Raw genomic sequence first — 23,247 nt, 5'->3', positions numbered from 1 at the left:
AATCTTCGAGTCTGTGAACAAGGGTTTCGGGGCTGAGGCTGAAGGAACTGCCACGGCCAACTGCTTCGAAACGACGAAGGACCCTTACACGCTCGGCGTACTTGGCGCACCCAGCAGGATGTTATTGCCACCCCCGAGCCTGAATATAAGACCTGCGACGGCCTCTGGCCTCTGAACTTGCATCGACATGATGATGGAGCGCATATCGACAACGAATCCTAGGGTCCAAAGGGTATTTGAAAGCGAGAGGAACAATGGCCGTTGGTCCTCATGCTTCTTTTTCAGGACTCCCGGGCTAGCGCCTAGTGGGTAAGGTTGAATGGGAGACGCCATGGAAGCAAAAGTATTGATGGAGTGTTTGGTCTTTGAACAGGCGGTTCTGCGTTCAATTTGAGTCGCGATTATTTTGAGCTCAGCGGCTCTCAGCCTTTCATATATATTTGCTCCGAGCTGACAAGGCAACCGTCCTGCGAGTCTTCGCGAGGCATCGAATGGTGTCCCATTTTGGAGCCTCGAGCTTTTATTTTAGTCGTCGTGCATCACTCCTGCGGTCATTCACGAACGCAGTGCATAACCCTGCAAGAGCCAGCGAGCGGTGCCAGCGCATCACCATTCATACTGGAGATTCCCTCGGATTCGTCGCAAAAGAGGCAGCAATGCTCGGGGCTACTAGTAACTCTTCTTCCCAGCCCGTATCATTGATCCCCAGTCCACCATTATGCGAGCCTGATTACCTGAGATTCCTTCCATTTGACGACTGTGATTGTTCCTAATATTGCCGTCGTCGCTCCTTGGCCATCCAGTGTCTTCCCAATTTCTCGCCACTGCGACCTTCTATCCTGTCGGAGCGACAGAGTAACAGCACGGCATGAGGGGGCAAGTGCACTTTGGCGAATAGGAAACTAGGGTGCCTATTTCTCGGGCGCAGAAGCAGCAATATGCACCACAGCTGCATATTTCATTCGCCTCTGCGAGTATCAGCAAAGCCTGAGAGTCGTATGACACCCGGAACTCCAAAGAAGCGCCCGGGCCTTGTCAAAGATGACAGTAACGGTTGCTTAGTTGATTGAAAATAATAAAATCGTGTTAGCCGGAACAAGAAAGGGGGATTAATTAAAAGCAAATCATGTGCCGTTTCCTCATCTATCCCTCTTTTTGGGCAGTGAAAACCATCAAAACCATCGGTCTGAGGTGGTCATGATCAGCCACATGCTGAGGACGAATTAAAAGCATTGCTTTGGTCAAGGTAACCAGCAAAAAAATCTCACTTGCATGCAGCCACATAGGGCCACTACTGATAGCGGCAGTATTTGTGCCCTATTAATTATATTGCAGCATATAATAGATATCTCGGCCAATGGTACAAATGAGGCTTCGAAGCTTTTCATGTTGTTGGCCACTTCTGCATTAGCCGACTTGAGGGGGGAGGCTCAGACGGCGACATTTTCGAGAAGTGGAAATGTGTTGCACGGTCTGATAATTCCCCGCCCCAGTCCGAAACCCCGATCTTTCGAAAAGGAGGTGTGTCATATCTTAGAAATTTTTGTTGGATGAGAATGCAGACCATCAACAAACATTCATCCTTCCCAACCGTTCGAGATCAATAACATGGCTGAACACGAATTACAACCTTCCGGTTCGCCACCTGGTTATACCACCGCTCTGGCCAGTACTCCAAGGCCGTGTCAAAAATGCGGGCACATCATCGGCCCCCAAGAGGAACCTCTACCTGGATGGCCACTAGTCACTAAGGTCATCGTAGAGAATCCGGGGCTTGAGGCGTTTCCATCTTTTAGAGATCTGAATATCAAGAGCTTGCTCTACTATCAGGGCGAGCTCGATCAGCTGAGAACAAAGCTCCAAAAGCAGGAATGGGAAGATCACAACAATCCTCCTCAGTCTGACGGTGATGATCTGAATCTTGCTGCGCGGGTAGATCACTTGTTGATCTGCAAGGACCTAAGTGGTGATGGACGGGCTCAGATTGATTTGATTGCAAAGATACGAGAAGTCTTAAATAAATACAGTACGTTTTCACTGATATTAGGACGAATGTTTTTTGACTCAGCTGCTTCCGTAGACAAGGCTCTCATACAGTACTCCCAGATTACAGCATTTCAGAAAGCTGATCCTTCCAACGTCGAAACTCTCCGGGACTGGATATGGAAGGAGCAATATGGGGATCGGTGTATTAAAGGGTTTGGGTCGAGGAGCTGGGATCCGCCTCACCCCGCCCCCTCGAAGCCGTCGATCGAGCGGCAGTTTCTACAGATTCTATGGCGTCTTGCCTGGCCGAAAAAACTCGAAGACAAAAACCTTGACCTTATATTTCCTCACCCAATTCACAAAGTGGCCGGTCTTACTGGCTGGGTGGCCAATGAATGGGCACCTTTCTGGCTGGAGCTCCGTGGGACGCGTTTCGGGTGCAAGCTCTGCAAGTTGTGGAAGGCAAGCAAGAAAATACTACATCTTGAAGAAAATTCGATGGCACAGCAGGATACTTCATGCCCTTGCAAAGTATGGACTCTCAACACGTTCTCAGAACATCGAATGACACTATTCACCTCGTCGGTGGCGACTCTCGTAGCTTGCGTCCTCCCGATAGCCGCCATAACGGTGCTTTCCAAACTCCAATCAAATTCTAAAACGCTCGGGATAATGGCTCTCTTTACTGTGGTTTTTGCGGGCGGGCTCATGTACTTGGCCGGAGGAGCTTCTAGGGTCGAAATATTTACTGCCACGGCTGCGTAGGCTATCCTTTCTTGACATGGACTGCGAATGAAGTCAAGTGCTAATGATCGCAGATTCTCGGCTGTCATGGTCGTCTTTGTGCAGAATCACAATCAGAATAGTAGCTCGTAAGCGCAGGGTGTTGGGACAAGGGTTGTGGTGTGTTGATCTCGCGATGTTTCCGTCATAGAATCGGGAGAGGAGAATATTTTGTTCGGGGCATTGTCGGCATGAACATTCTCAGTCTTCTTAATATACTTGGGAGGAGGGGGGAAGGCCGCAGTGTCTAATAATGCCTGTCCAGAAACCGGCCTGGCTGGATTTCAAGGCGCATGGGGTTAAGGTACTGAACAGGGGCCCGTTGGCAATTGTCAGGATATCCACGATACTAGTCTTTCACGGCCGATCAATGATGATTCTTATCAATTTGGTGGTTTTTTTTTCAGTTCGAGCTCCTACGAAGTACATTGCAACTCGTGCTTCCTTCGTCCCTTTACTTAATTAGGAAGTGCGATCTCATGCGATCCGTGCGATTCAGATGCAAGCTTTACCCAAAATAGGAAACTAGATCCACGATATCTGACACCCGTCCACGCGCCATCACGTGTGCCCATCACAGATTTTACTAAAAGAAGCTATATTAGGGCTCCTTAGTTATTACCTAATCTCGTATTATTTAAGAATAGTAAGAATCTTCTTACTACTTCCCTTAATAAGCCTTTTATCTCACGTAATCTCATCTTTAGCGAACTAATTATTAGTAGGCTTAATAGTAATAAAGGGAGGCAAGAATTAAGTACTTGAAGCATGTATTTCTAAAACAGTAATATTAAAATATTATTCTATACGGCTATAAATACTCTAGTGTAATATACGTGAAAACGGAAAGAATAAAGAATTAAGAGAGATATATTAATAAAGTAAATTAAGAAAAGATATAATAAGTAAATTAAGAGGAAGTATAATAAGTTAGTAAAAGAATTAGTAAAATATATAAATTATAATGCAAATAGCCCCTAATATATACTTCTACTTCTTTTCTAATATATATTTTAGCTTTTCTTAACACTTAATACTCCCAAAATAAAGCTTATAATATTATAGAATATAGTATAAATAAGTAAGATATAATAATATAAAGAAATAAGAATTGAGAATGTACTTTTAGTGAGGCCATGCTATGGCATAAATAGTAATTTCAACGTAAAAGGGGGCATATAGGAATAAATATATATTTAGGGTATATTAGTAGATTTAGTAGTTTTAGTCTCTCTTAAGGCCAAGACCCCAATATTATGCCATTATCGAATCGGGACCCACTGTGGGTCCTGAATCGTATTCAACCCCCTATTACTAAATGGGCTTACCCGATTAGGCAATCGGGGGGCCGATTGAGCTATTGCTCGTATTGGGGAATGGGCCTTCACAGATCAATAACTCATGACTCTTTATTCATGACTTCGTTTCTGCTCGAGGCTAGCTGGTTGCATCCTCGTGGTATCATCTATTTACAAAAAGTTTGTAACCAAATCCAACATTCCAGGTCCCATACATCTTTCTGTGGAGGGTCTGGAGTGCAGCGAGTGCTCTTATCCCCCTCCTCACAGAGGACCACACCCATCAAAACCAACGTCGCGACCGTGTAGCTCCCGAGGCCCTTTCATCCCCTTACTCGATACTGAAAATAGAATTTCTTCCACTTCTCTCTTCCCAGCTCCCCCTTTCCAGTTCAATTCGTTTCCGATTTTTCTCAATCCCAGTCCAACGTCTCCTTCCCCAATTTCAACTCCCTCAGACTCGTAACTTTCTCCATCTTCCTTAATCTCCGCGGTTTTCGAACCGCCGCTCTCTGCTGATCCGCAAGGTGAACCATAATCTGCGGCGTTTTCCTCTCCGATTTCACCCCATCCGCCTTCGCTAACACCATCGCATCATGGCGGAACAACTCATCCATCTCATCCTGACTTTTCCTCGCAACCCTCGCCAATGGAGCCGGAAGCAATGACTCTTCCGACGAGAGCTCGTAGATTGAAGTCCGGTCCTGGATTCTCGATGCTATTTCAGAGGATGGGGAGAGCATCTCGTATTTGGTAGACCTGGTCTCGAGCTCGGGTGTGTGGACCAGAGAGAAGAGTTCGGAGTCGGATCTTCTAAGTGATGCCCTCAAGTTTACTCGTCGATGATGCAGGCAGCAGAACATGACAAAAGCAATGACAAAGATAAGGACGAAACTAACGATGCCAACTCCTATGATCGTGGGTGTTGGTAATTTTGAGTTTGTTTGTAACGGGGCTTGGGCGCTCGATGTCGGAGCAGGAAAATTGATAGGACTTGAGCTGCTCGATCTTGTAATCGGTATGGCGGTTCCGCTGGAAGATGATATGGCACCCGTGGGCGAAGGTAGCGAGGAGGTTAAACTTATAGTCGCGCTGGCCATTGTCGTATGTGTGTTTGAGAACATGTAAGTTAATGAATACGCAGCGCATCCCGCTTTCCCAGCATTGTCAATGTCCACCAGTGCGGTGACAGGGCAATTCGCTATGAGACAGCTAGCAGCGAGGTTTCCGATCGATTGTTGTAGAGCGGGCGTACAACCACAAGACTGATCATTGACTTTGCATCCCACTGCCAACATGGCAGAGGAGATACATGGTACCGCACAAGAAGGTTGAAGATCCATTTCGACTTCGATTTCGAGGTGAAGTGGCAAAATTCGAAGACGACCAGAGAAAGAGAGCGGGGGTAGATATGGAGACTTAAGGGATAACAACTGCGGCGAATAGAACAAGTCGGCGTGTGAGCATAGAGTACTGAGGCATCAGTGCTGGCGAGCTGATGCACGCCTCTCACCTCCTCTCTGCAAATATGGCTCCATATCCGATGAGCTGAGCATGCTAATGTACATATACCGGGGCGGCCTTTTGCCATCCTCGGTCGCTCTACCTCTCAAGTCGCTCTCAGCCACTCTCTTGGCTCTTTACGAGCCTCTGGGCAGGCAACCAAAAGAACGTAATTGGCACCTTGGCACCGGGATGAGCGATGAAAGGGCGCCAGGCCAATCGTCCGTAATGCCTAAAGCTGCAGAGAGCGAATCATAGTGGCGAGCCAAGCCAAGGAAATATTTTCTCCGGTATGACAACCCTTCAGCCCTCAGCTCTGCTGACAGAGACGTTGTGGCGCTGATATCCCGCCCGAGTGCGCAATAGCCGTCTGACTCGCTTAGTCTTCTCGGAAGCGATTGATACCCCTGAAATACAGGTCAGCAGTAGGGGCAACGTGCATGAACGAGAGAACGAAGGCTATTTGCGCAACAGGTCTGACAAATATGCCCGCTGACGAAAGATTGTTAATTGCTTTAAGAATGATTTCTGTTCAAGTAAACAACAGATCGAAAGTGTTCGAGGTGAGAGGAATTTTGAGAATGGAAAGTGGGGTTTATCTCGAAGCCTCCCTCATTATTTCAGGCTGTGGCGAACCAATCAAAGATGCTGCGGTCGTGATTCACGATGACAAAATCGATCAGGTTGGACCAAATCAAGGATTCCAGTCAAATACAGCGCCATCCCATTCGCTCAAGTGTCTTACCTGATACCTGGACTTTGGGACTGTCACGTGCACTACTTTGATATCGGAGAGAATGATGGAGGAGCAGGACGAGGGTACGCCGCACTCGTTTCCTCCGCAGCGCGCGCTGGGGCAAGAATATCCAAAGATCTGGAAAAGACACTTTTCGCTGGTCTCACCTCTGTTCGAGGAGTTGGCGGGTATGTTGGAGAGATTTCTCCAGCAATCGAAGACGGGCCAATCGTCGGACCAAACATATACTCTTCCATTAGTCCATAAACATGACCGCTGGACATGGAGTAAGTATATTCTGGAGTTTGTTCTCCTTCATTCGAGTGTTTCACACGTTTTCGCAGCATCGGAGTTCTTTCCCTGCTCCGAATCTGGGGGTGTTTCGTGTTGAAATCTACTCGTCGAGTAGCTGACTTCTTAATTGTCAGGACATTCACAACCTGCCCCTGTTCTCACAGCCTTGCTTTAGCAGTCTGTGATGGCGTAGATGGTTGTATCCGGACAATCCGCCTGCAGCTCCGCAAAGGCGCCAAATTCTCAAAGCCTGCACCAGTGGAAGGGTCTTCAGTGAGATTGACATTGTGCTGGACGCACAATTCTCTCCCGAAGAACTGAAGGTTATGCTTGATGAGGCTGCGGGAGCTCGGAGAGCGGTCGCTACACATTGCCACGCCAAAGAAGGAATCATGAATGCTCTTAATACGGGCGTAAAGACCATTGAGCATGGTAGTTACCTGGGTGAAGAATGCGTCCCTTTGATGAAGCAGAAAGACGTTTTCGTCGTGACTGCTTCGGTGATCGAAGGGGGCCATGAGATACGTGGACGAGCTGCCAGGCGGGAAAACTCAGCCAAGTTGCTGTCCACAGCAGGAAGGTATACAAACTTGCTATCCAGAGCGGCGTCAAGATCGCTATTGGCACGGATCAAGCTACGAGTGTAGATGGGACGTACAATAGTCATGGTAAGAATGGAAAGAAAATCCTCTAGGCGGTCAATGCTGGAATGACCTCGCTTCAAGCCATTGAAGCTTGCACTGCTACCAGTCCAGAAACTTTATGACCGCACATGGGGGCAAAGTCCGGACAACTGAAAGAAAGATATGATGCTGATATCACTGCAGTGTCTGGAAACCCGCTAGAGAACATCGATCTTCTGTCGGAGGCTGCTAATAACACACATGTATGGAAAGGGGGAAGACTGTCCAAATCCTCCTAGTTGTTTGAGACTGGATATTCGCAATTGACAGTCCATGGAAAATGTGCTGTATCGGCCATTTGGCGTCGGGTTTGTTGCCAGAATGGAAATAGTCCACCGCTCCAATTTAGTGAGTCGTCTTAGATATTTCAACAAAGCAGGCTGCTGATCTGATTCATGCCTCATTTTTGGTGTGAGGTGAGGTAATTGAGCTGCGGCTGAAGCGCGAAGTAATTTCTCCACGTTGACGGGAAAGATGCGGTGAGATGGCCGTGGGAGGACGCCACCAGCTTCTTTTTCATGCAGCCCTACGTGGCAAGCGCACATCCATTTGTCAAGTGACAACCTTGACTTCACATCAAGGTGGAAACTTTTCTTACTTTACAGCGTTGCGAAATACGTTTGAATATGAGGCCAATATCAGATTTGTTCCGTTCGCTTCGGAAGAAGCTGGTGATGCGGAGCATCATGGCAACTCCAGCAACTTACCAAATCCAACTTGGAGACACATTCTCATCAATTGCAGCCAAACTTGGGCTTACAGTTGCTGCAATTGAAGCAGCAAATCCGGGCGTCAATCCCAATAACCTTCAGATTGGACAAGTGATCCAGCTAGCACAGTCAGCTTCAAATTATACGATCAACGCTGGGGACACCTTTTTCTCAATTGCAACAAAATTTGGGATATCCGTGGCAGCGCTGGAAGCTGCAAATCCAGAAGTCAGTCCGACAGGCCTCCAGATCGGACAACAGATATCTATACCATCTAGTACAAGCAGCGTCCCAGTTCCGACCCCGGCACCTACTCCGGCACCTTCAACAGGAACGTATATTATCCAGGCCGGGGATACTTTCACGACGATCGCGGCCAGATTGGGGACGACTGTGGAGGCTCTGGAAGGTGCCAATCCAACGTTGACTCCAACGAACCTTCAGATAGGAGCCTCAATTGTTGTCCCGTCCAGCACCGTGCCCGTTCCCCCAACGAGCCCAGTGGATCCAACCCCAAGCCCACCGGTATCAGGAACAACATACATCATTCAAGCCGGCGATACTTTCACGAACATCGCAGCCAAATTCAATGTCCCCCTCGCCGCCCTTGAGGCAGCAAACACCGGCGTCAACCCCAGCACCTTACAGATCGGTCAAGTCATCAATCTTCCTCCTGGCGTCACCGGAAGCCCATCTACCACCACAGGCGGACCAACCAGCACAGGAGCATTCATCAACTACAGCGGTCCCGCCTCTGCCTTCCCCGATCCCAGCCAATGGGCCACATACTCCTCTCTCTGGCAACAAAACTCATCCCTAATGTCCTACAACGACAGCGCCAACGAGATCACCCTCATCGGTTCAGCCATCACTATCGTATCCCAAGAATCCGGGATCGACGCCCGTGTCATCTTATGCATAATCATGCAAGAATCTGGCGGAAACGTCAGGGTAGGAAATACCTTCAACGGGGTCAATAACACCGGGATAATGCAAGCATTTAACGGAGTGTCGTTCAATCCAAGTGATCCGGCTGGCAGTATTCTCCAGATGGTGAGAGATGGCACCGAAGGGACGGCGTCGGGACCTGGGCTGAAACAGGCATTGGAGCGATATGGGAACTACTATGTGGCGTTGAGGGTGTATAATTCCGGATCTGTGGATTTGAATCAGTTGAATAATCCATTGGGGGCCACGGCGAATTATGTGGTTAATGTTGCGAATCGGTTGATGGGGCATACTTGGCCGAATATGTAGATTTTGTGTGCAGGAAATTCAGAGGAATGAAGTCATCGAGAGCAGGCGAAGCTGGCTGTTTGTGAAGCCTTGGTGGTTTGTGAACGGTCCAGATGAAGTCTTTGTTGCATATCTGTGGGGTTTTCGCCGATATCTAGACGACAAGTGACCTTTATCTGAGGACGTAGGAAGGGAGTGAATATAGACCAGATAGTGTTCCGTTGTATATTGTCGAATATTTTGTCAGTACTCAGACAAAAGCTGACTCTTGTCTAAACATTTGGTAGGCCAGTGAATATGTGTGTAGTTTTCCTTGATGCGCATCCCGCTTAGTAGAACATGGGGGTCGTGGTACAAAGCAGGTGGAATCAGCCCGAATTGTGATTCTGCCCTCTACCTCCAACTGGTATGCTGAGCTTTCCCCTTGAGAATTCTTACAATCGAGATCCTACATGAAGCCCTTTCCATAGATCTTCTCTCCCAAGATCCTCAACTGCATAGGCATCATCGGGTTTCCATAATGCTCCGTGATATCTGACTTCTCCACCGCACAACTGATATCAGCCCAACTATCTCCACCTTTAGCAAGTCTTTCACACTCCTTTCTCTTCTCCTTATTCCACCAACTGGGTAGCAACTTGTCTCTCTTCTCCGCAAGATCCAAGAATTTCTTGAAGACCGGGACCGGATTTTCCCCACCATAGATCCCGAAGTTGTTCGCTCCGAATGTGTATTCGTCCTCCATACGCATACGGAAACAATCAATTAACTGTATGAACGCGTCTTTCTCGGAGAGCTTGTGAAGGTAGTCGTCGTTGGAGAGGCCGAGGAGGGCATTCGCGGCGTTGAAGCCGGGGTTATGTGCCTCAGCGGGCCGGGGGAATGGGTTGGATTCTGTTCTCGAGGATGCGTTTGAGGCGCAGATGCGTTTATGGTTCTTCCAGTCCCCCTTCTGGCACTCGCGGGAGCAGTAGGTGGTGGTTTGACATTTGGCGCACCGTTTGAGGGGTTGTGGAAGTTCTGACTGCAGCTGGAGGTTTGGTCGAAGAGTTAGCATGGGTGGTCCCAACACTTAGCAAAAAATCAAACGCGCAAAAAGTATACAGGCTGATCACCGACGGCCAAGTTTGTCAGATATTGATGTTCTTAAGGGACTGAATTGAGAATATGAGAGGGGCAGGACCAACTTTATGGCAGGTCGTGCAGGTTGCCAGAGGTGCTGCGCTTGATGCCATTTTCCCGGGGTAGTGGACAATCAACCAATGGCGTATTGAAGAATGAAGCGATGGGAGGTACGGAGGTCACGGCCATACCTGTAAGTCTTGCAACCACCAGGGTCGGCGCTACTTCTCGCTTAAGTGGCAGGGCCGTTGCACGGCAATCAGGAAGCGCTGTAACTACAGAGCTTGCAGGCATTCCAGGGCCAAAATATAGTGCACAGGCCCTACAAACATCGCTAAGCCTACTATTCATACAGGTTATCGAGCCCCTAATGTTCGTTGCCAGGCCAGCGGCATGTGGCGTGCTGAGGCTTGGCACTCACCCTGCCGGTTGCAAGACTTTATGGCCACGGCCTCCTAGATGTGCCAAACTGAAAAGTCGGGGGCCGTTTTGTTTGTGTGTTGTGAAAGAGGAAAGATCACCATCGACAAACGAGGCTGTTTGTCTCCCGTGTCAGCCTTGCCTTTTCAAGAAGCCCCCTGAACAGAATCACGTGCTGCCCGTCTTGAACACTCTATCTCAGGATCTCAAAAATTACTGCGGATGGTAAGAGGGTTACAGATGGTACCTTTGGAATCTCCGAAACAGCAAAGTATAGATTGCAGTGAAAGAAAATGAGAAACCTTCACGTGACGTACCTGCGGAAGAAATCTCTCTACCGAAGCATCTTTCGAAGATCACACACTTGCCGAGAGGGAAAAACCGTACGACACTTAGGCAGGAGCTTTCCAAATGCCTGAATCCGTGGGTGGCAATGCGATTCTGCTAAAGCGCTGGCCACGACTGGCGTTGCGAAGGGCCTTGGGAATGCTTGGAGATTCCAGTCTCAAGAGTTGATAATTCAGAGAGGCGACTTACTCCACTTAGAAGTGACCTTGCCACGTTCTTGTCGCTCCGAATACTGCCTCGTTGGACGGCTTCGTACCCCTCTTCAGCTTTGCATTCATGCCGTCGCAACAGCCTCTGCCAAATCGAGCAGGTCGAATCCAAGCTCCACGAGACAACTCGAGCTTCCAATATCAAGGAGCAATCGTTACCGCAATCGCTAGCACATGCGCTCGAATGGCTTCTAGAAAGGAAGTTGATGCATCGAATCAGCATTTCCTTTCTCAAGACCTCAACCCCACACCCCCTTGACCGCGATAACCAGTGGATCATCCCCCCTGACCCCTCGGTTGGTGTCACATTCATTAACCTACGGGTTTAAGCTTATCACAATGACTTGCATTGGCTCTGAGCGAACTTCGGCAGTTTGGCGGGGGTCGGCGCCAGCCGTTTCTGCCATCCACTGAGGCGCGTAGAATGGAGGTCGAAATCTTCGGCGCGCAGTCAAGGCGGGGTTCGTATCATATCAGGAAGGTCAGTTGTTTGCTGCTGAGCAGGGCGCGCTTGCAGCATATAAGTTTTTATTAGCCAGGATATGGTCCGTGTTTCATCAAGTCTAAATCTGAAGTGCAAAATCTCTCCAGGCAGTGCTTGGATACGATTGGCAGAGCTCCAGAACATATGCCGATCCAGATCTTGGAAGTTTCCAATGACCTTCTGGAAACGGACATCGACCCGGATGTATATCAAGTTCCCAAGTGCTTCATTATCAGTGAAATTCAGAACTGCAATGCTGTTCTCAGGTCGGTGAGAAGTATAAGATGGCAGTCCAATACCATTGTTTTCCAAGAAGCAACCCCTCGAGACCTAGCAATTCCAAGTGAACAAAAGTCATTTATCAAACCCTTCAAGATGAAGTTTGAGATAACAATTTTAATTGCCTTCCTTGCCTCCGGGCCTCCACTCTGCTCAGCCTGGGGGAATATGGGACATGAAGCTGTTGCGTACATTGCAACCAATTTCGGTGGGATACATGTTTCAGCTTTTTTGTTTGATTTTACTCTGGACAATATTCCCTAACGCCCCCCTAGTCACGACTCCAACCAAGACATACTTCCAGAACATCTTGGGAGACACGACCACAGATTATCTAGCAGCCGTTGCCACTTATGTGAGCTTGCCTTGGCTAGTGTACGAGAAGTTGCTGACAGATTATCAGGCTGATACCTATCGGTACACAACGGCGGGGCTTTACTCAAAGCCGTATCACTTTATCGATGCGAATGACAGCCCTCCGTCGAGCTGTTCGGTTGAATACAGCCGTGATTGTGGAAGTGAGGGTTGCGTCGTGAGTGCCATTAAGAACTACGTTAGTATCGCTTCATCCCGCTCACCATTCTATTACTGAGATCAATCCAGACCTCGCGTGTTCAAAGCGGTACTCTCAGTGCAGCGAATGTTGCACAAGCGGCCAAAGTGAGTACTCTTTCAGCCTTGGACCGCTGTCACTAAACACAACAGATGATTGTCCACGTAAGTCGTGATATCCCTCACTGCTTCTTCTCGCAAGCTTCTCCGCCCTGCTTTTCCGCACTTCCCAGCCGCTGCACCGGCACGTGGTCTGCGTATTTCAGGCAGGTCCTCGTCAACATTCTCCTCCCCTCGTGGTCTCAAAGACTCAAACTCATTACCCAATAACTTAACAATCCACCCCAGTTTGTGGGCGACATCCATCAACCCCTTCACGACGAGAACCTCGACGTGGGCGGAAATGACATTACCGTGACCTTCGACGGAACATCCACGAACTTGCACCACATCGTAAGCTCCCCTTTACCCATTCCCGCCCTCAAATCTGTTTCTAACAGGTATTGAAGTGGGACACAAACATGCCCGAAAAGTACGCCGGAGGCAGCACAATCGCCGTCGCAAAAACATTCGCGGCCACACTCACCACGGCCATAAAGACTGGCAAGTATGAATCAGATAAAGCTGGCTGGCTCACAGGCATCGACATCACGGACCCTGTTTCCACGGCTATGGTCTGGGCATCAGATGCTAATTCTTTTGTGTGCTCGACTGTGATGCCGAATGGAGTGTCGGCGGTTGAGGGCGTGGATTTGGGTGGCGCTTATTATACCGCTGCTATTCCTATTGTGGAAGAGCAGATTGCGAAGGCGGGGTATAGGTATGTTTCCTTTTTTTCCCTGTTACAATTAAAAAGTGAAGGGCACAAAGCAAAGATCAAATCCGCTAACGGTGACAGGCTTGCGGCGTGGTTGAATCTCATCGCAACAGGTAGCACAGGTCTTTAATCTTGAGGTGGCTGTCAAGTAGAGGTGAACTGGAAGCACATCTCCAAGCGGAGTGCCAAACCAACGAATTTTCTTTTCTTTTTCAGAGTCAAAAGTGCATCACGTAATGTACAAAGCTCGTACTCTAAATGGCAACGAGGATAATTTTTCTGAAGCAAGAAGTCCATCGCCTGCAAATGTGCTCACTCTACATATTGCAACCTGCAAAACCAACGAGTATGACTTTTGCCAGACCAAAAAAAGATCATCTACTAGAATAGCGTACATTTCATGTCTCAAAAGCAACTGCAAATACATTTCCCAGCAAGAGCGCACTTTTTTGTTCAAGTACAAGTCATCGCTTCCCAGAATGAAGAGAGAACTCTCGTGTCATCACACAGCCAGAGGCCTAGTGGTTATGCTATTGATGATGATCTGGGCGATGCGATGGATAGCGCTGAGGTTGCTGCTGGCGTTGCTTCTGAGGTAGATGCTGGGCACGTTGCGAGGGTTAATGTTTGCTTTGATGACGATGATCATCCCCAAACAAATCAAAACTCGGATTCCTTTCTCTGGAAAGTGCTATATGAGGTGGTGACATCCACTCCACCTTTATGTGTGGTCTTGCCGCCTCCCAGTCTCTTTTTCCTATGGTGTAAATCATGGTCTTGTTGCGTAGAGCTAGAGGTTATCGGTCGGGTGTACCTTCACGATCTAGAAGGCTTTGGATCAGCCTCTTGAAGGCCAGGTTTGCTACCTCGGTCTCCAGCACAACCCGGTCAAATCCAAGCCCGCTCAGATTTCCGTTGTGCCCTTTTGTTGGATGACCCAATACTACATAATCGAGCACAGCTATGAACGCTTCTTTCGCATAGTGATTTCGTGTGAACTTATGGTGAATCAAGACTCCAACACGGGCACTTCGATCGTGCGAGTCGACTGAGAAACCGAACACACCAACGAGAGTACCATCATTTATCATCAGCTCCAGGTGCTTGTGTTGATCTTCCTTCTTTGAAATGAACAGTAACCGGAACGTCTTCCGCTGGGCCGGGTCCTCGGTGGCCACCGATTTAAACAATTCTCCCAATTTGGCTTCAGGAGTAGTAATTTCAGTGAACGGTTTGAACCGATTGTTTACTGGGTCGGTGTGAATGATGTTGTATTAGTCAACCTCATGGTGCTGAATATCGCGTAGTATGAGGCGACCTTTCCCTTGATTAGTCCAGAAGCCGTGGCTGCCTGTCGCGAGATGATCTAAATCGCTCATAGTTTTAATATCTGTTTGAACGCTCGTCAAATCTTGGCTTTGCTCAGTGGTTTGTCTGCTTTGATACACTTTGGGTTGGCTTTGAAACTTCAGGCCTTTGGTGTTCGATAAAGAATAAAGGCTTCATCTCCGGCTCTCGAGGAGTGCGTTTTATAGTTGAGGAAAGGGTGGTGTGAATCAGTGTATTTGAATGTTTTGCCCTGTACAGATTTTACTGTAGAGGGGTTGAGGTGCTGCGAACGAAATTTCGTGCCCCACTTTGAGGAGGTCTAGAGGCAGTATGATTTACACGTAACCCAGCAAGAATACACTTGAAAGGCATTGAAATCTAGGAGTACTTGAATATAAAAAAGGAAATTGCCCTCTCCTGTTCCTTTCTGCAAATTCATAGATTTGAAATAAATTGATTGTTTCAGATCGCTATCGGTTGCGAAGTAAAAGCAGGAACATTCTTCTCTTTCTGTGACCCCCCATACACCAATACGAGCGATTTCCCAATCGGGGCCCCCGATTAGGGAATCGGACGCTACGATTAGGGAATGGGAGCTTCTTTACGAATCGGGCGTCCGATTAGGGAATCAGGGGCCCGATTGCCCAATCGGGTAATATTTGGGTATCGGGAATAATAAAATGAGGATATATTAAAGACACTTCACCCATACTAAGCTTTACTGGCCATGCCTCCCACTACGTCTAGGTGCTCCCATAGCTACCTTAGCCCTTTTTGGTGCCCTCCCCTCCACTTGATCACCTGATTCTCCTCCTCCAGCTCTATCCTCACGTACTTGCTCAGTAGCTACTCTCTTCTTTGCTCTCTCAGATACCCTTCCAGCCTTCTGAACTAACGAGATTAATCCACGGCTATTTTCCAAGGTAACTGCCTTTGGTAAGGTAATCTTATCCTTTTTGTAAACTGCCCCAGTAATAGGTAATTCAGAATAAGTTAATTGGGAGGTAACTTTATTGAGGGTACCATGCGGCCAGAGAGTAGTAAGTTTACTATACTTGGTAGTAAGCCGGTATCCCTATATTTATTAGCTTTAGTAAGTATATTTATATAGGATATATACCTTCAAAGTTTTCTCTAGAACTCTTACTGGTATCCTTGCCATTTCCGTACTAAATCGATACTGTTTTGGTATCTGAAGCGTTATAATCTCTTAATCGGTATACTCAAGAGCCTTGGAATTTGCCTTCTTTACTATCTTCTCTTGCTACTTCCTTATATACTCCGTAACCCTCTTGGTTAGTTTAGATAAAATTATCTCCTCTGCCGCTTCCTCTAGTTTAGCTTCCTGATTAATAAATAAGCTATCCTTATTCTCTTTATCCTTCTCTCCTTTAGTAACCTTAATTATAGACGATTCTCTAGAAGCACCACTCTCATTCCCCTCCCCTAGTGCCGTGCGTATACGCCAAGCGTTCCCTTTGTGGTCTTGAAAATTGGTAGGTGGCTTTCGTCCAAATTATATCTCATATGGCGTATTACCCTTAGGTAAAGCAGAGGTAGGAGTGGTATTAATAACCCATGTAATTAATGGAAGTAATTATATCTATAATTAAATACCAGTATCCGCTCGTGTAGCTCGCAGGCGCCTTTTGAATATGCGATTAGTAATCTTAATAGAGCCTTGTAATTAAGGATAGTAAGCTTGTCTACGGATAATCTTTATCCCTCTTTGCTTATAAACCTCAATAACTTTGCCTTTGAACTCTCCTCTATTATTATAGGCTAGGATAGAGATATACCCATTATCATTTAGCCATTTAATAAGCTTGTCCGTAGCTTTATCCGCAGTTTTAGCCTTGAGCCTACGGATCTAAACGAACTTGGAAAAGTGGTATTTCAATTGCCAAATCCACGTGTATTCTCCGTCCAAATCATGCTATAATAGTATTAATGAAGTGTGGATAAAAAGGTTCGGAATTTGCGAAATTCGCGAAAATCGCAGGAAAAGCTTAAAAACGCAGGAAACGTAGGAAATACAGGAAATGCAGGAATATAGGGGTAAATTACATGACTTAAGGAACACTTATACGGAAATCTATTAAATCCAGAACCATACGCTGGCCTGGATAATGAGATTGGATAGGCTATACTCCCGCATTATTCTTTTGAGCCTTCTCTTTATTATAGTGAGCGCATTGTGTACTTATCCACGCATGATTATTACGGGATGGGCCATGCCAAATTTTCCGTATATGCTTAAACATAGTATTAGAGCCTATTTTTTAATTAGTATAAAAATTAGTAGCTTTTAGAGGGTACTAACCAGGGTATATTAATTTCTCATGGACAGTGGTAAGAATCTCAAAAGCGTCGTTATAGCAAACGGCATACCGGGCGGGAACAAGCTCTCTACGTTAATTATCGTAGTGTTCCTTGCGATACACCTGGCCGTCCTGAAGCTCATAGAGAAGGGAATTGTACTTGATATTAGCCTGGTAGCGTTTCTCTGCCTTGGTTCCGCTAGGAAGCGGAGCATTAGGATTTTGCAACCACCATCTGATATCCATACGTTTCCTAGTAGTAAGAATTTTCTTACTACCCCCCTTAGCAAGCCTCTGATCCCATGCAGCTTCGTCTTCAGCAGACCCATTATTAGTAGGCTCTTCAGTAATAGGGGAGGGTAAAAACTGGGTGCCGAAAGAACGAGCCCCTGGAGCAGTAATATTAAAATATTACTCTGCTCTCCCATAAGTACGCTGACGAGGCGTACGTGGGGATGGGGATGAACGAAGGGTTAAAAGAGACATATTAGAAGTAAGGTAATTAATTGAGAGGTATATAAAATTAGTGGTTATGCTTGGAAAGTTGGTGCTTGTACTGTGAACTGTGTCTAGGTAGTAAGGGAGCAGAGGCCCCATATATATTTGGGAGCTCTGGAGAAGTGTCTTTACCCCTATTATTACCTCCTTTAATATCTTAAATTAATAAATTAAACTATAACCTATAGAATCAAAATATGAGGTATAGTGGAGTAAAGAATATAGGGCTGAATGAGCTAGTAAATAAGGGGAATTCAGCTCCTTCAGGCCCGATACCCAAATATCGAGCGATTGGGAATCGGGGACCCCGATTCGTAAAGAAGCTCCCATTCCCTAATCGTAGCGTCCGATTCCCTAATCGGGGGCCCCGATTGGGAAATCGCTCGTATTGGTATATGGGGGGTCACATTTCGCCTCAGGAAGGTCTGCAATCTCCGATTTTCCCTTCTTCGCAACCTTCACCATCTCCCTGCCATACTTGAAATTCGAACCATAATGATCATCCCTTAACGTCCTCTGTCCTAATAGATTCTCCCTGAAAGTCCCGCCAGGAAAGTCATAGTCGTCCCACATCAAACCTCTCCTCTGCAATTCCGGCACCAACAGATCAACCACATCCTCAAAACTCCCCGGGTTGGAAACATAGGCAACATTGAACCCATCACAATCCGCTTCAGTGACCCATTCCTCGAATACATCTGCAACTTGGCTCACGCTACCCACAGGGCAAGGGTGCAAGCCACCGAGCGCCATACGCATGCCCAGACGACGGGGCGTCCATGGTTCAGAGGATGCGGCGTCGGAGGAAGAAGAATCTGTGCTGGCTTCGAATGCATTGAGAACCGACTGGATTCCCGCCCCTCCCTTCAACGTTGAGCTCGTGAACGGCTCATCCATGGGGAACACACTCATATCAATCCCTGTATACCCCGAGAACTGCGCCAGTCCTCCAATAACATCCGCAACATTCAACGCTTTCTCATGCTTCTCCTTTGCTTCCGCCTCCGTCCTACCAATGATCGGAACAATGCAAGGAAAGAACTTCAGACTGGCAGGATCTCTTCCTTCTGCAGCGGCAGCAGCTCGTGCTTCGGCAATGACCTTCTTTCCTTGTTTGACGTTACAGGGATTCAGGAACATAGCTTCCGCGTGTCGACTTGCGAAACCGATTCCGGACTTGCTGGTCCCGGCTTGGAAGAGGACAGGTGTGCGTTGCGGGGAGGGATGGAGTTGAGAGCGGCCGGACATTGAGAAGTATTTCCCTATCGAAGGTGATCAGCATCGTATTGTCCAGTCTAAAACTTGAAAAGTTTTAAATAAACTTACCTTTGTGTTCAATTTTCTTGATTTTGCTCGGGTCGTATGCAAGGTCATAGTCCCAGACGACCGAATCATCTGCCCACGAACTTTCCCAAAGTTTATACACTACCTCCATATACTCATCCGCAGCCAAATACCTCTCATCATGCTCCACTGGCTTCTCTTGGCCCATCGCCTTCGCAGCACCCTTCGTATAACTCGTAACAATGTTCCATCCTACCCTCCCATTTGTAAGATGATCGAGCGTGCTGAACTGTCTCGCCAATATGTATGGATTCACATAGCTCGTTGACACAGTAGCAGCGAACGAGACAGTATCTGTGACGGCTGCCATAGCGGATATGATTGGCACGGGGTCGAGATGGGCGACTTGGTGGCCCGAGGCGAGCATTGTGTCCAGTCCGCCACCGTAGACGTCGAAGCCCACATACCAGTCTGCTAGGAATATGGCACTGATTTTCCCACGCTCGGCGAGTTTTGCAAGGTCCATGTAGTATTTTAGACGGTCTTTGGTTTTGCCATTGTCCGTTGGGGAACTGGCTATTTATTAGGAAGCGCTGTGCGGCGGTGAGGAAGGGGGCATACCGCCATTGTCCGGATGCCATGTACGAGCCTGTGCAGGCTGTTTCTAGGAAGCAGAGTTGAATTCTTTTCTTTGCTGCCATCTTTCTTGATGGTTCTCAGTGAGTTATTGGTATAGAAATCGAAAGAATTGAGATTGTCAGGAATTATTCGATGCTTCGTAGTTACATCGTGGGTTTTCTAGAGCACCAGCTGAGACACTTCCGCTGCGGCAGCTTGGAATGGCTCCGTATCGAACACGGGATGATGCGCTCCAGCCATCAACATCATGTCATTGTCATGGTTCATGGTTGCTGATCATGTTCTCGATCTGCATTCTAGCTTGGGTTCTTCAATCATGTTCAAAGTGGGATAGATTGTGAAGGTTGAGGTGCAGCCTTGCGAGATAGGAAGCTAATCTAGCGTCCGAGACCCCTGAGTCGCGGCGGGACTAGGGTATCGCTTCGGGGCTTCGAGGGGTTCCCGACAGGGGCTCTTAGAAGGCGGCGAGAATTCACCTTTGTGGACGGATAGAATTCATGTGATTTTGAAGGAGGTCGTGTCTGCTCTTCTCGTTCTTTTCCCCTTGGAATGTGCCGCGAGTTCATAGAGTTCTCGATGAGGAGTCAGGGGCGTACGAGTTAGCGAGTCGCTTAAAATAATAGGGGTCAGAGGCACCGCTCTCGAGATTACGGGATTTTAATTGAATAGGATAATCCAACTTCAGCTTTGATCCAAGCTCAATTGCACACCGTGGTCCAAAATTAAAATTCACTGATTTCATGATCAACAAATTGCTACAATCCTAAGGTACTGCAAGTCCTCACATCAGGGGTATCACGTGTGAGACCCCATTCTTGAGGCTATTGAGATCTCCTTATCGTCAGATAAAACTGGGACCGATAACGCAAATTCAACTTCACGATCGTCGCCATGGAATCAGAAAGCATTTCTCCACCTAACACGCTCTTCTACCATTTCCCCCTGCACCAAGGAGGATGTAATGCCACTACCCCACGCACGACCACATCAAGACTTGCCAGTGGGAACGGATATGGAGAACTTGCAGCCGTCGTGGGGAGAAGCACCCCAGGGGTCGGCAGGTGGACGACCCGCCAAGAGAGCAAGAGTAGCACTCGCCTGTCAACGTTGCAAGACAAGGAAACAGAAGGTGAGTTTCTGCCATACATTCCACCAAGAAAGTATACTCTTCTGACTTATCCTCCTTTTCAAGTGTGATGGTATGCACCCAACATGCTCCAAATGCAGCAGAATGGGCTTAGCATGTGACTATGTTATTCCATCTAAACCCATGCCCTTTGGCAAGAATTACTATGTGGCCTCGTTGGAAAGGAGGGTTGTTGAGCTTGAGGAGTTCTTAGCGAAGAAGGGGATGCTGGATCAACTCCCCGCCTTCTCGCCGTATGACCTTAGAGACACGCGACCAGGCCCCGAGAATGGAAGCCAGGCTATTCTCAGCCCGGAGCCGCATGTGGCTGCTTTGTCGGGAGGAAAGAACTCTGCGTTCCGTGAGATGGAATCGAGGTCTAGCGACAGTGAAGAAGGCGAATCAATGGTTCGGATTCTGAGGGACCTGTCACTGGAAACGAATGGTGGGTACATTGGTGCTACTTCTCAAATCACTATGGGCAGACTTGTAGGATCTATCGTCAAGGGAAAGAAGTATAGTATCAGGGAAGAAGATCTAAGTCCCAGTCCAACGAACCTCCCGGAAATGGACGACTCAGCAGAGCTGCGATTATCAGATATCTCACCAGATGTTGCAGACAGGCTCCTCGTTGGGTACATGAAGCACATAGCCACAAGATATCCGGTGCTACATTCGGCATGGATAAGGGATTTGCATTCACGACGCCATTGCATCACGAATGCTTATGAAAGAAGTACCTTACATTTGATATATGCTACTGCTGGTCGATTCTTGGAGACAACGGGTGAAACAGCTCCCTCATATTTTCCCGAAAGGCATCATGCCGAAGTGCTGAAGGATTTGGACGAGATGTTACGGTATCATGATACCAGGTCTGTCGTCACGTTACTACTGCTAGCCGTCTTCAGTCTCAGAGCCAAAGGTGGACCAGGAGCGTGGGCATATATTGGTTTAGCTATGGTGAGACTCCTCTACAATCTCGGGAACATTGAATGCTGACAGCGATCCTTAGAGAATTGCAATAGACATGGGACTTCATAGGCAGACCACTGCTATGGATCGGACAGGTTTCGATGTTGAGATGAGAAAGAGACTCTTTTGGTCTTGCTACACTATGGACAGGCAGGTAGGACCTATTTTATCCCCATCACCACCACATTTAGCTCACGGTTATACAGGTATCTATCCCACTTGGTCGGCCTTTCTCAATATCCGATCGAGACATAGACGTGCAACTACCACTCGACGTAGATGAACACTGCCAAGATATTCACGTGCTAGAGCAAGCATCCAAAGTCGATCCGGACATAGCTCGAACCGAAAGCACATCACTTACAGCTTTCTTACACATCTTGCGACTTCGGAGAATAGAGCCAAGCATTCAACAAACTATTTATCGCGTTGATCAATCGACGAACGTTACGGATGCTGAGATTGAGTTTTATCTTGATCAGTTGGAGAATTGGAAGAGGTTAATTCCGTTGGATGCTAAGAAACAGGTTGATCGGGAATCTACTGCTTTTGATGGTTATGATTATTATGGTATGCTTGAGATCAGATGGCTGCATGAGATTGTTTATGCTAATGACTGGGCAGTTCGTATTGCACCCTTCGAGAACTGAGCTTCATGCTCGGACTCCCCCTTTTCAAGTTAAAGGCTTTCATTTTTTTCACTCCAGAGGCAAAAAGCATGCTAACACTCAAAACGACAGATGATCTTTTACTACAAGTGCCATAGACTGCTCTTATATCCTTTGATCTCAAAACCACGCGTGAATCCTCGATTCCTGAAGAGGTGTGCAGAAGTATGCGGAGGTGTAGCCCAAACGTACAAACGACTCCATCAAACATTATCAGTCGGATATTCATTGATGGCATTGCAAACCGTATTCATGGCTGGTAGCACTTCTTTCTGTCCTGATCTCTTAAATTTCCGAACTGATGGTCATAGGTCTCACCCTCATCTACTGCACCTGGATCTCCCCCGAAGAGATCTTCAGCAGCGCAACAAGCAACGACATAAACGCCTGTAGCATCGTCCTCTTTGTTATCACGGAACGCTGGCCAGGGGCCAAGAAATACCGCGATGCTTTCGAAGCTGTCAAGCAAAATGTAATCGACCCCCTGGCTGAAGGCAAGAACCACGGGCCTCGACATGCTATCGAATTCTTGAAATCGATAATCCCATCAACACTGCCTTCTGTGGAGATGGGTGAAGATAGACAGGAATATTCACGGATCGTGACTGATATGTCGGGACAGAATGTGGATTCTACACTGATGGAGACGTTTGGGGGACCAGCTTCAGTGGGGATGGAGCAGGTTCAGTACCAGTCTGGGGATGTACTTGGGAATGGACCTGCTCAGGAGTTTGAACAATATCGTGGGTTTAATGAGATGAATAATGATCAGGAGGTGATTGATGTGTTGAATCAATGGCCGCCGAGTGGGATGGACTTCTCGGTGGGCTTTGAGCCATTCGATTTGGATAGTTACTGTGTAAATATGGTAGAGCCTTTAGGACCGAGCATGAGATAGAATGTGCAACTTTCTTGCGAACTATTGCATTAGATAGCTTTACATTAGA

The 23,247-nt window shown here is 47.5% G+C and overlaps 8 protein-coding genes across 8 annotated transcripts; 5 read left to right on the top strand and 3 right to left on the bottom strand.

Annotated features, from left to right (window-relative positions):
* Positions 1–1,323: 1,323 nt before the first annotated feature.
* On the top strand, positions 1,324–2,812 carry K444DRAFT_661590 (uncharacterized protein). The gene is made up of 2 exons (XM_024886609.1): positions 1,324–2,026; positions 2,081–2,812. The coding sequence occupies exons 1-2, from the start codon at positions 1,609–1,611 to the stop codon at positions 2,749–2,751; spliced, it is 1,089 nt and encodes a 362-aa protein (XP_024739322.1). The 5' UTR covers positions 1,324–1,608; the 3' UTR covers positions 2,752–2,812.
* Positions 2,813–4,174: 1,362 nt separating this feature from the next.
* On the bottom strand, positions 4,175–5,860 carry K444DRAFT_610482 (uncharacterized protein). Its single transcript, XM_024879759.1, has one exon. The coding sequence runs from the start codon at positions 5,408–5,410 to the stop codon at positions 4,481–4,483; it is 930 nt and encodes a 309-aa protein (XP_024739321.1). The 5' UTR covers positions 5,411–5,860; the 3' UTR covers positions 4,175–4,480.
* Positions 5,861–6,114: 254 nt separating this feature from the next.
* K444DRAFT_651528 (uncharacterized protein) lies at positions 6,115–7,742 on the top strand. The gene is made up of 7 exons (XM_024885714.1): positions 6,115–6,253; positions 6,367–6,537; positions 6,567–6,593; positions 6,735–6,754; positions 6,833–7,100; positions 7,142–7,268; positions 7,401–7,742. Exons 1-7 carry the CDS (start codon positions 6,152–6,154, stop codon positions 7,520–7,522), a joined length of 837 nt encoding a protein of 278 aa, XP_024739320.1. The 5' UTR covers positions 6,115–6,151; the 3' UTR covers positions 7,523–7,742.
* A 980-nt stretch (positions 7,743–8,722) lies between these two features.
* K444DRAFT_483734 (uncharacterized protein) lies at positions 8,723–9,229 on the top strand (the record flags this gene model as incomplete). The annotated part of the gene is made up of 1 exon (XM_024873058.1): positions 8,723–9,229. A coding segment is annotated over one exon (507 nt), but the record flags the coding sequence as incomplete, so codon positions are not given.
* A 255-nt stretch (positions 9,230–9,484) lies between these two features.
* On the bottom strand, positions 9,485–10,404 carry K444DRAFT_610480 (uncharacterized protein). The gene has a single exon (XM_024879758.1). It carries the CDS (start codon positions 10,284–10,286, stop codon positions 9,678–9,680), a length of 609 nt encoding a protein of 202 aa, XP_024739318.1. The 5' UTR covers positions 10,287–10,404; the 3' UTR covers positions 9,485–9,677.
* Positions 10,405–12,187: 1,783 nt separating this feature from the next.
* Positions 12,188–13,740, top strand: K444DRAFT_651527 (S1/P1 nuclease; the record flags this gene model as incomplete). The annotated part of the gene is made up of 7 exons (XM_024885713.1): positions 12,188–12,299; positions 12,367–12,446; positions 12,495–12,644; positions 12,695–12,751; positions 12,992–13,096; positions 13,153–13,463; positions 13,542–13,740. The coding sequence occupies 7 exons, from the start codon at positions 12,188–12,190 to the stop codon at positions 13,588–13,590; spliced, it is 864 nt and encodes a 287-aa protein (XP_024739317.1). The 3' UTR covers positions 13,591–13,740.
* A 4,181-nt stretch (positions 13,741–17,921) lies between these two features.
* K444DRAFT_585562 (xenobiotic compound monooxygenase, DszA family) lies at positions 17,922–19,851 on the bottom strand. The gene is made up of 3 exons (XM_024877932.1): positions 19,514–19,851; positions 18,935–19,464; positions 17,922–18,870 (listed from the first exon to the last, which is right to left on the bottom strand). The coding sequence occupies exons 1-3, from the start codon at positions 19,591–19,593 to the stop codon at positions 17,963–17,965; spliced, it is 1,518 nt and encodes a 505-aa protein (XP_024739316.1). The 5' UTR covers positions 19,594–19,851; the 3' UTR covers positions 17,922–17,962.
* Positions 19,852–20,434: 583 nt separating this feature from the next.
* Positions 20,435–23,226, top strand: K444DRAFT_585559 (uncharacterized protein). Its single transcript, XM_024877931.1, has 6 exons — positions 20,435–20,660; positions 20,724–21,620; positions 21,673–21,786; positions 21,839–22,201; positions 22,373–22,559; positions 22,612–23,226. The coding sequence occupies exons 1-6, from the start codon at positions 20,493–20,495 to the stop codon at positions 23,196–23,198; spliced, it is 2,316 nt and encodes a 771-aa protein (XP_024739315.1). The 5' UTR covers positions 20,435–20,492; the 3' UTR covers positions 23,199–23,226.
* The last annotated feature ends 21 nt before the right edge of the window (positions 23,227–23,247 follow it).

The sequence above is a fragment of the Hyaloscypha bicolor genome (genome assembly GCF_002865645.1).
Source record: "Hyaloscypha bicolor E unplaced genomic scaffold K444scaffold_53, whole genome shotgun sequence".
In the NCBI taxonomy this organism is placed as follows: domain Eukaryota; kingdom Fungi; phylum Ascomycota; class Leotiomycetes; order Helotiales; family Hyaloscyphaceae; genus Hyaloscypha; species Hyaloscypha bicolor.
This window is presented reverse-complemented; position numbering and strand designations above follow the sequence as displayed.

What these genes read in the sequence shown, in the direction of transcription:
- K444DRAFT_585562 (XM_024877932.1), bottom strand. Translation starts at nt 19,593, where the DNA reads ATGGCAGCAAAGAAAAGAATTCAACTCTGCTTCCTAGAAACAGCCTGC. An exon ending in ATGGCATCCGGACAATGGCG is followed by an intron (nt 19,465 to 19,513) that starts GTATGCCCCCTT and finishes ATAAATAGCCAG; the next exon opens with TTCCCCAACGGACAATGGCA. An exon ending in CAAGAAAATTGAACACAAAG is followed by an intron (nt 18,871 to 18,934) that starts GTAAGTTTATTT and finishes CACCTTCGATAG; the next exon opens with GGAAATACTTCTCAATGTCC.
- K444DRAFT_610482 (XM_024879759.1), bottom strand. Translation starts at nt 5,410, where the DNA reads ATGGATCTTCAACCTTCTTGTGCGGTACCATGTATCTCCTCTGCCATG.
- K444DRAFT_651528 (XM_024885714.1), top strand. Translation starts at nt 6,152, where the DNA reads ATGGAAAGTGGGGTTTATCTCGAAGCCTCCCTCATTATTTCAGGCTGT. An exon ending in ACGATGACAAAATCGATCAG is followed by an intron (nt 6,254 to 6,366) that starts GTTGGACCAAAT and finishes GATATCGGAGAG; the next exon opens with AATGATGGAGGAGCAGGACG. An exon ending in CAATCGAAGACGGGCCAATC is followed by an intron (nt 6,538 to 6,566) that starts GTCGGACCAAAC and finishes CTCTTCCATTAG; the next exon opens with TCCATAAACATGACCGCTGG.
- K444DRAFT_585559 (XM_024877931.1), top strand. Translation starts at nt 20,493, where the DNA reads ATGCCACTACCCCACGCACGACCACATCAAGACTTGCCAGTGGGAACG. An exon ending in GCAAGACAAGGAAACAGAAG is followed by an intron (nt 20,661 to 20,723) that starts GTGAGTTTCTGC and finishes CTCCTTTTCAAG; the next exon opens with TGTGATGGTATGCACCCAAC. An exon ending in CATATATTGGTTTAGCTATG is followed by an intron (nt 21,621 to 21,672) that starts GTGAGACTCCTC and finishes AGCGATCCTTAG; the next exon opens with AGAATTGCAATAGACATGGG.
- K444DRAFT_661590 (XM_024886609.1), top strand. Translation starts at nt 1,609, where the DNA reads ATGGCTGAACACGAATTACAACCTTCCGGTTCGCCACCTGGTTATACC. An exon ending in AGAAGTCTTAAATAAATACA is followed by an intron (nt 2,027 to 2,080) that starts GTACGTTTTCAC and finishes CTGCTTCCGTAG; the next exon opens with ACAAGGCTCTCATACAGTAC.
- K444DRAFT_610480 (XM_024879758.1), bottom strand. Translation starts at nt 10,286, where the DNA reads ATGCTAACTCTTCGACCAAACCTCCAGCTGCAGTCAGAACTTCCACAA.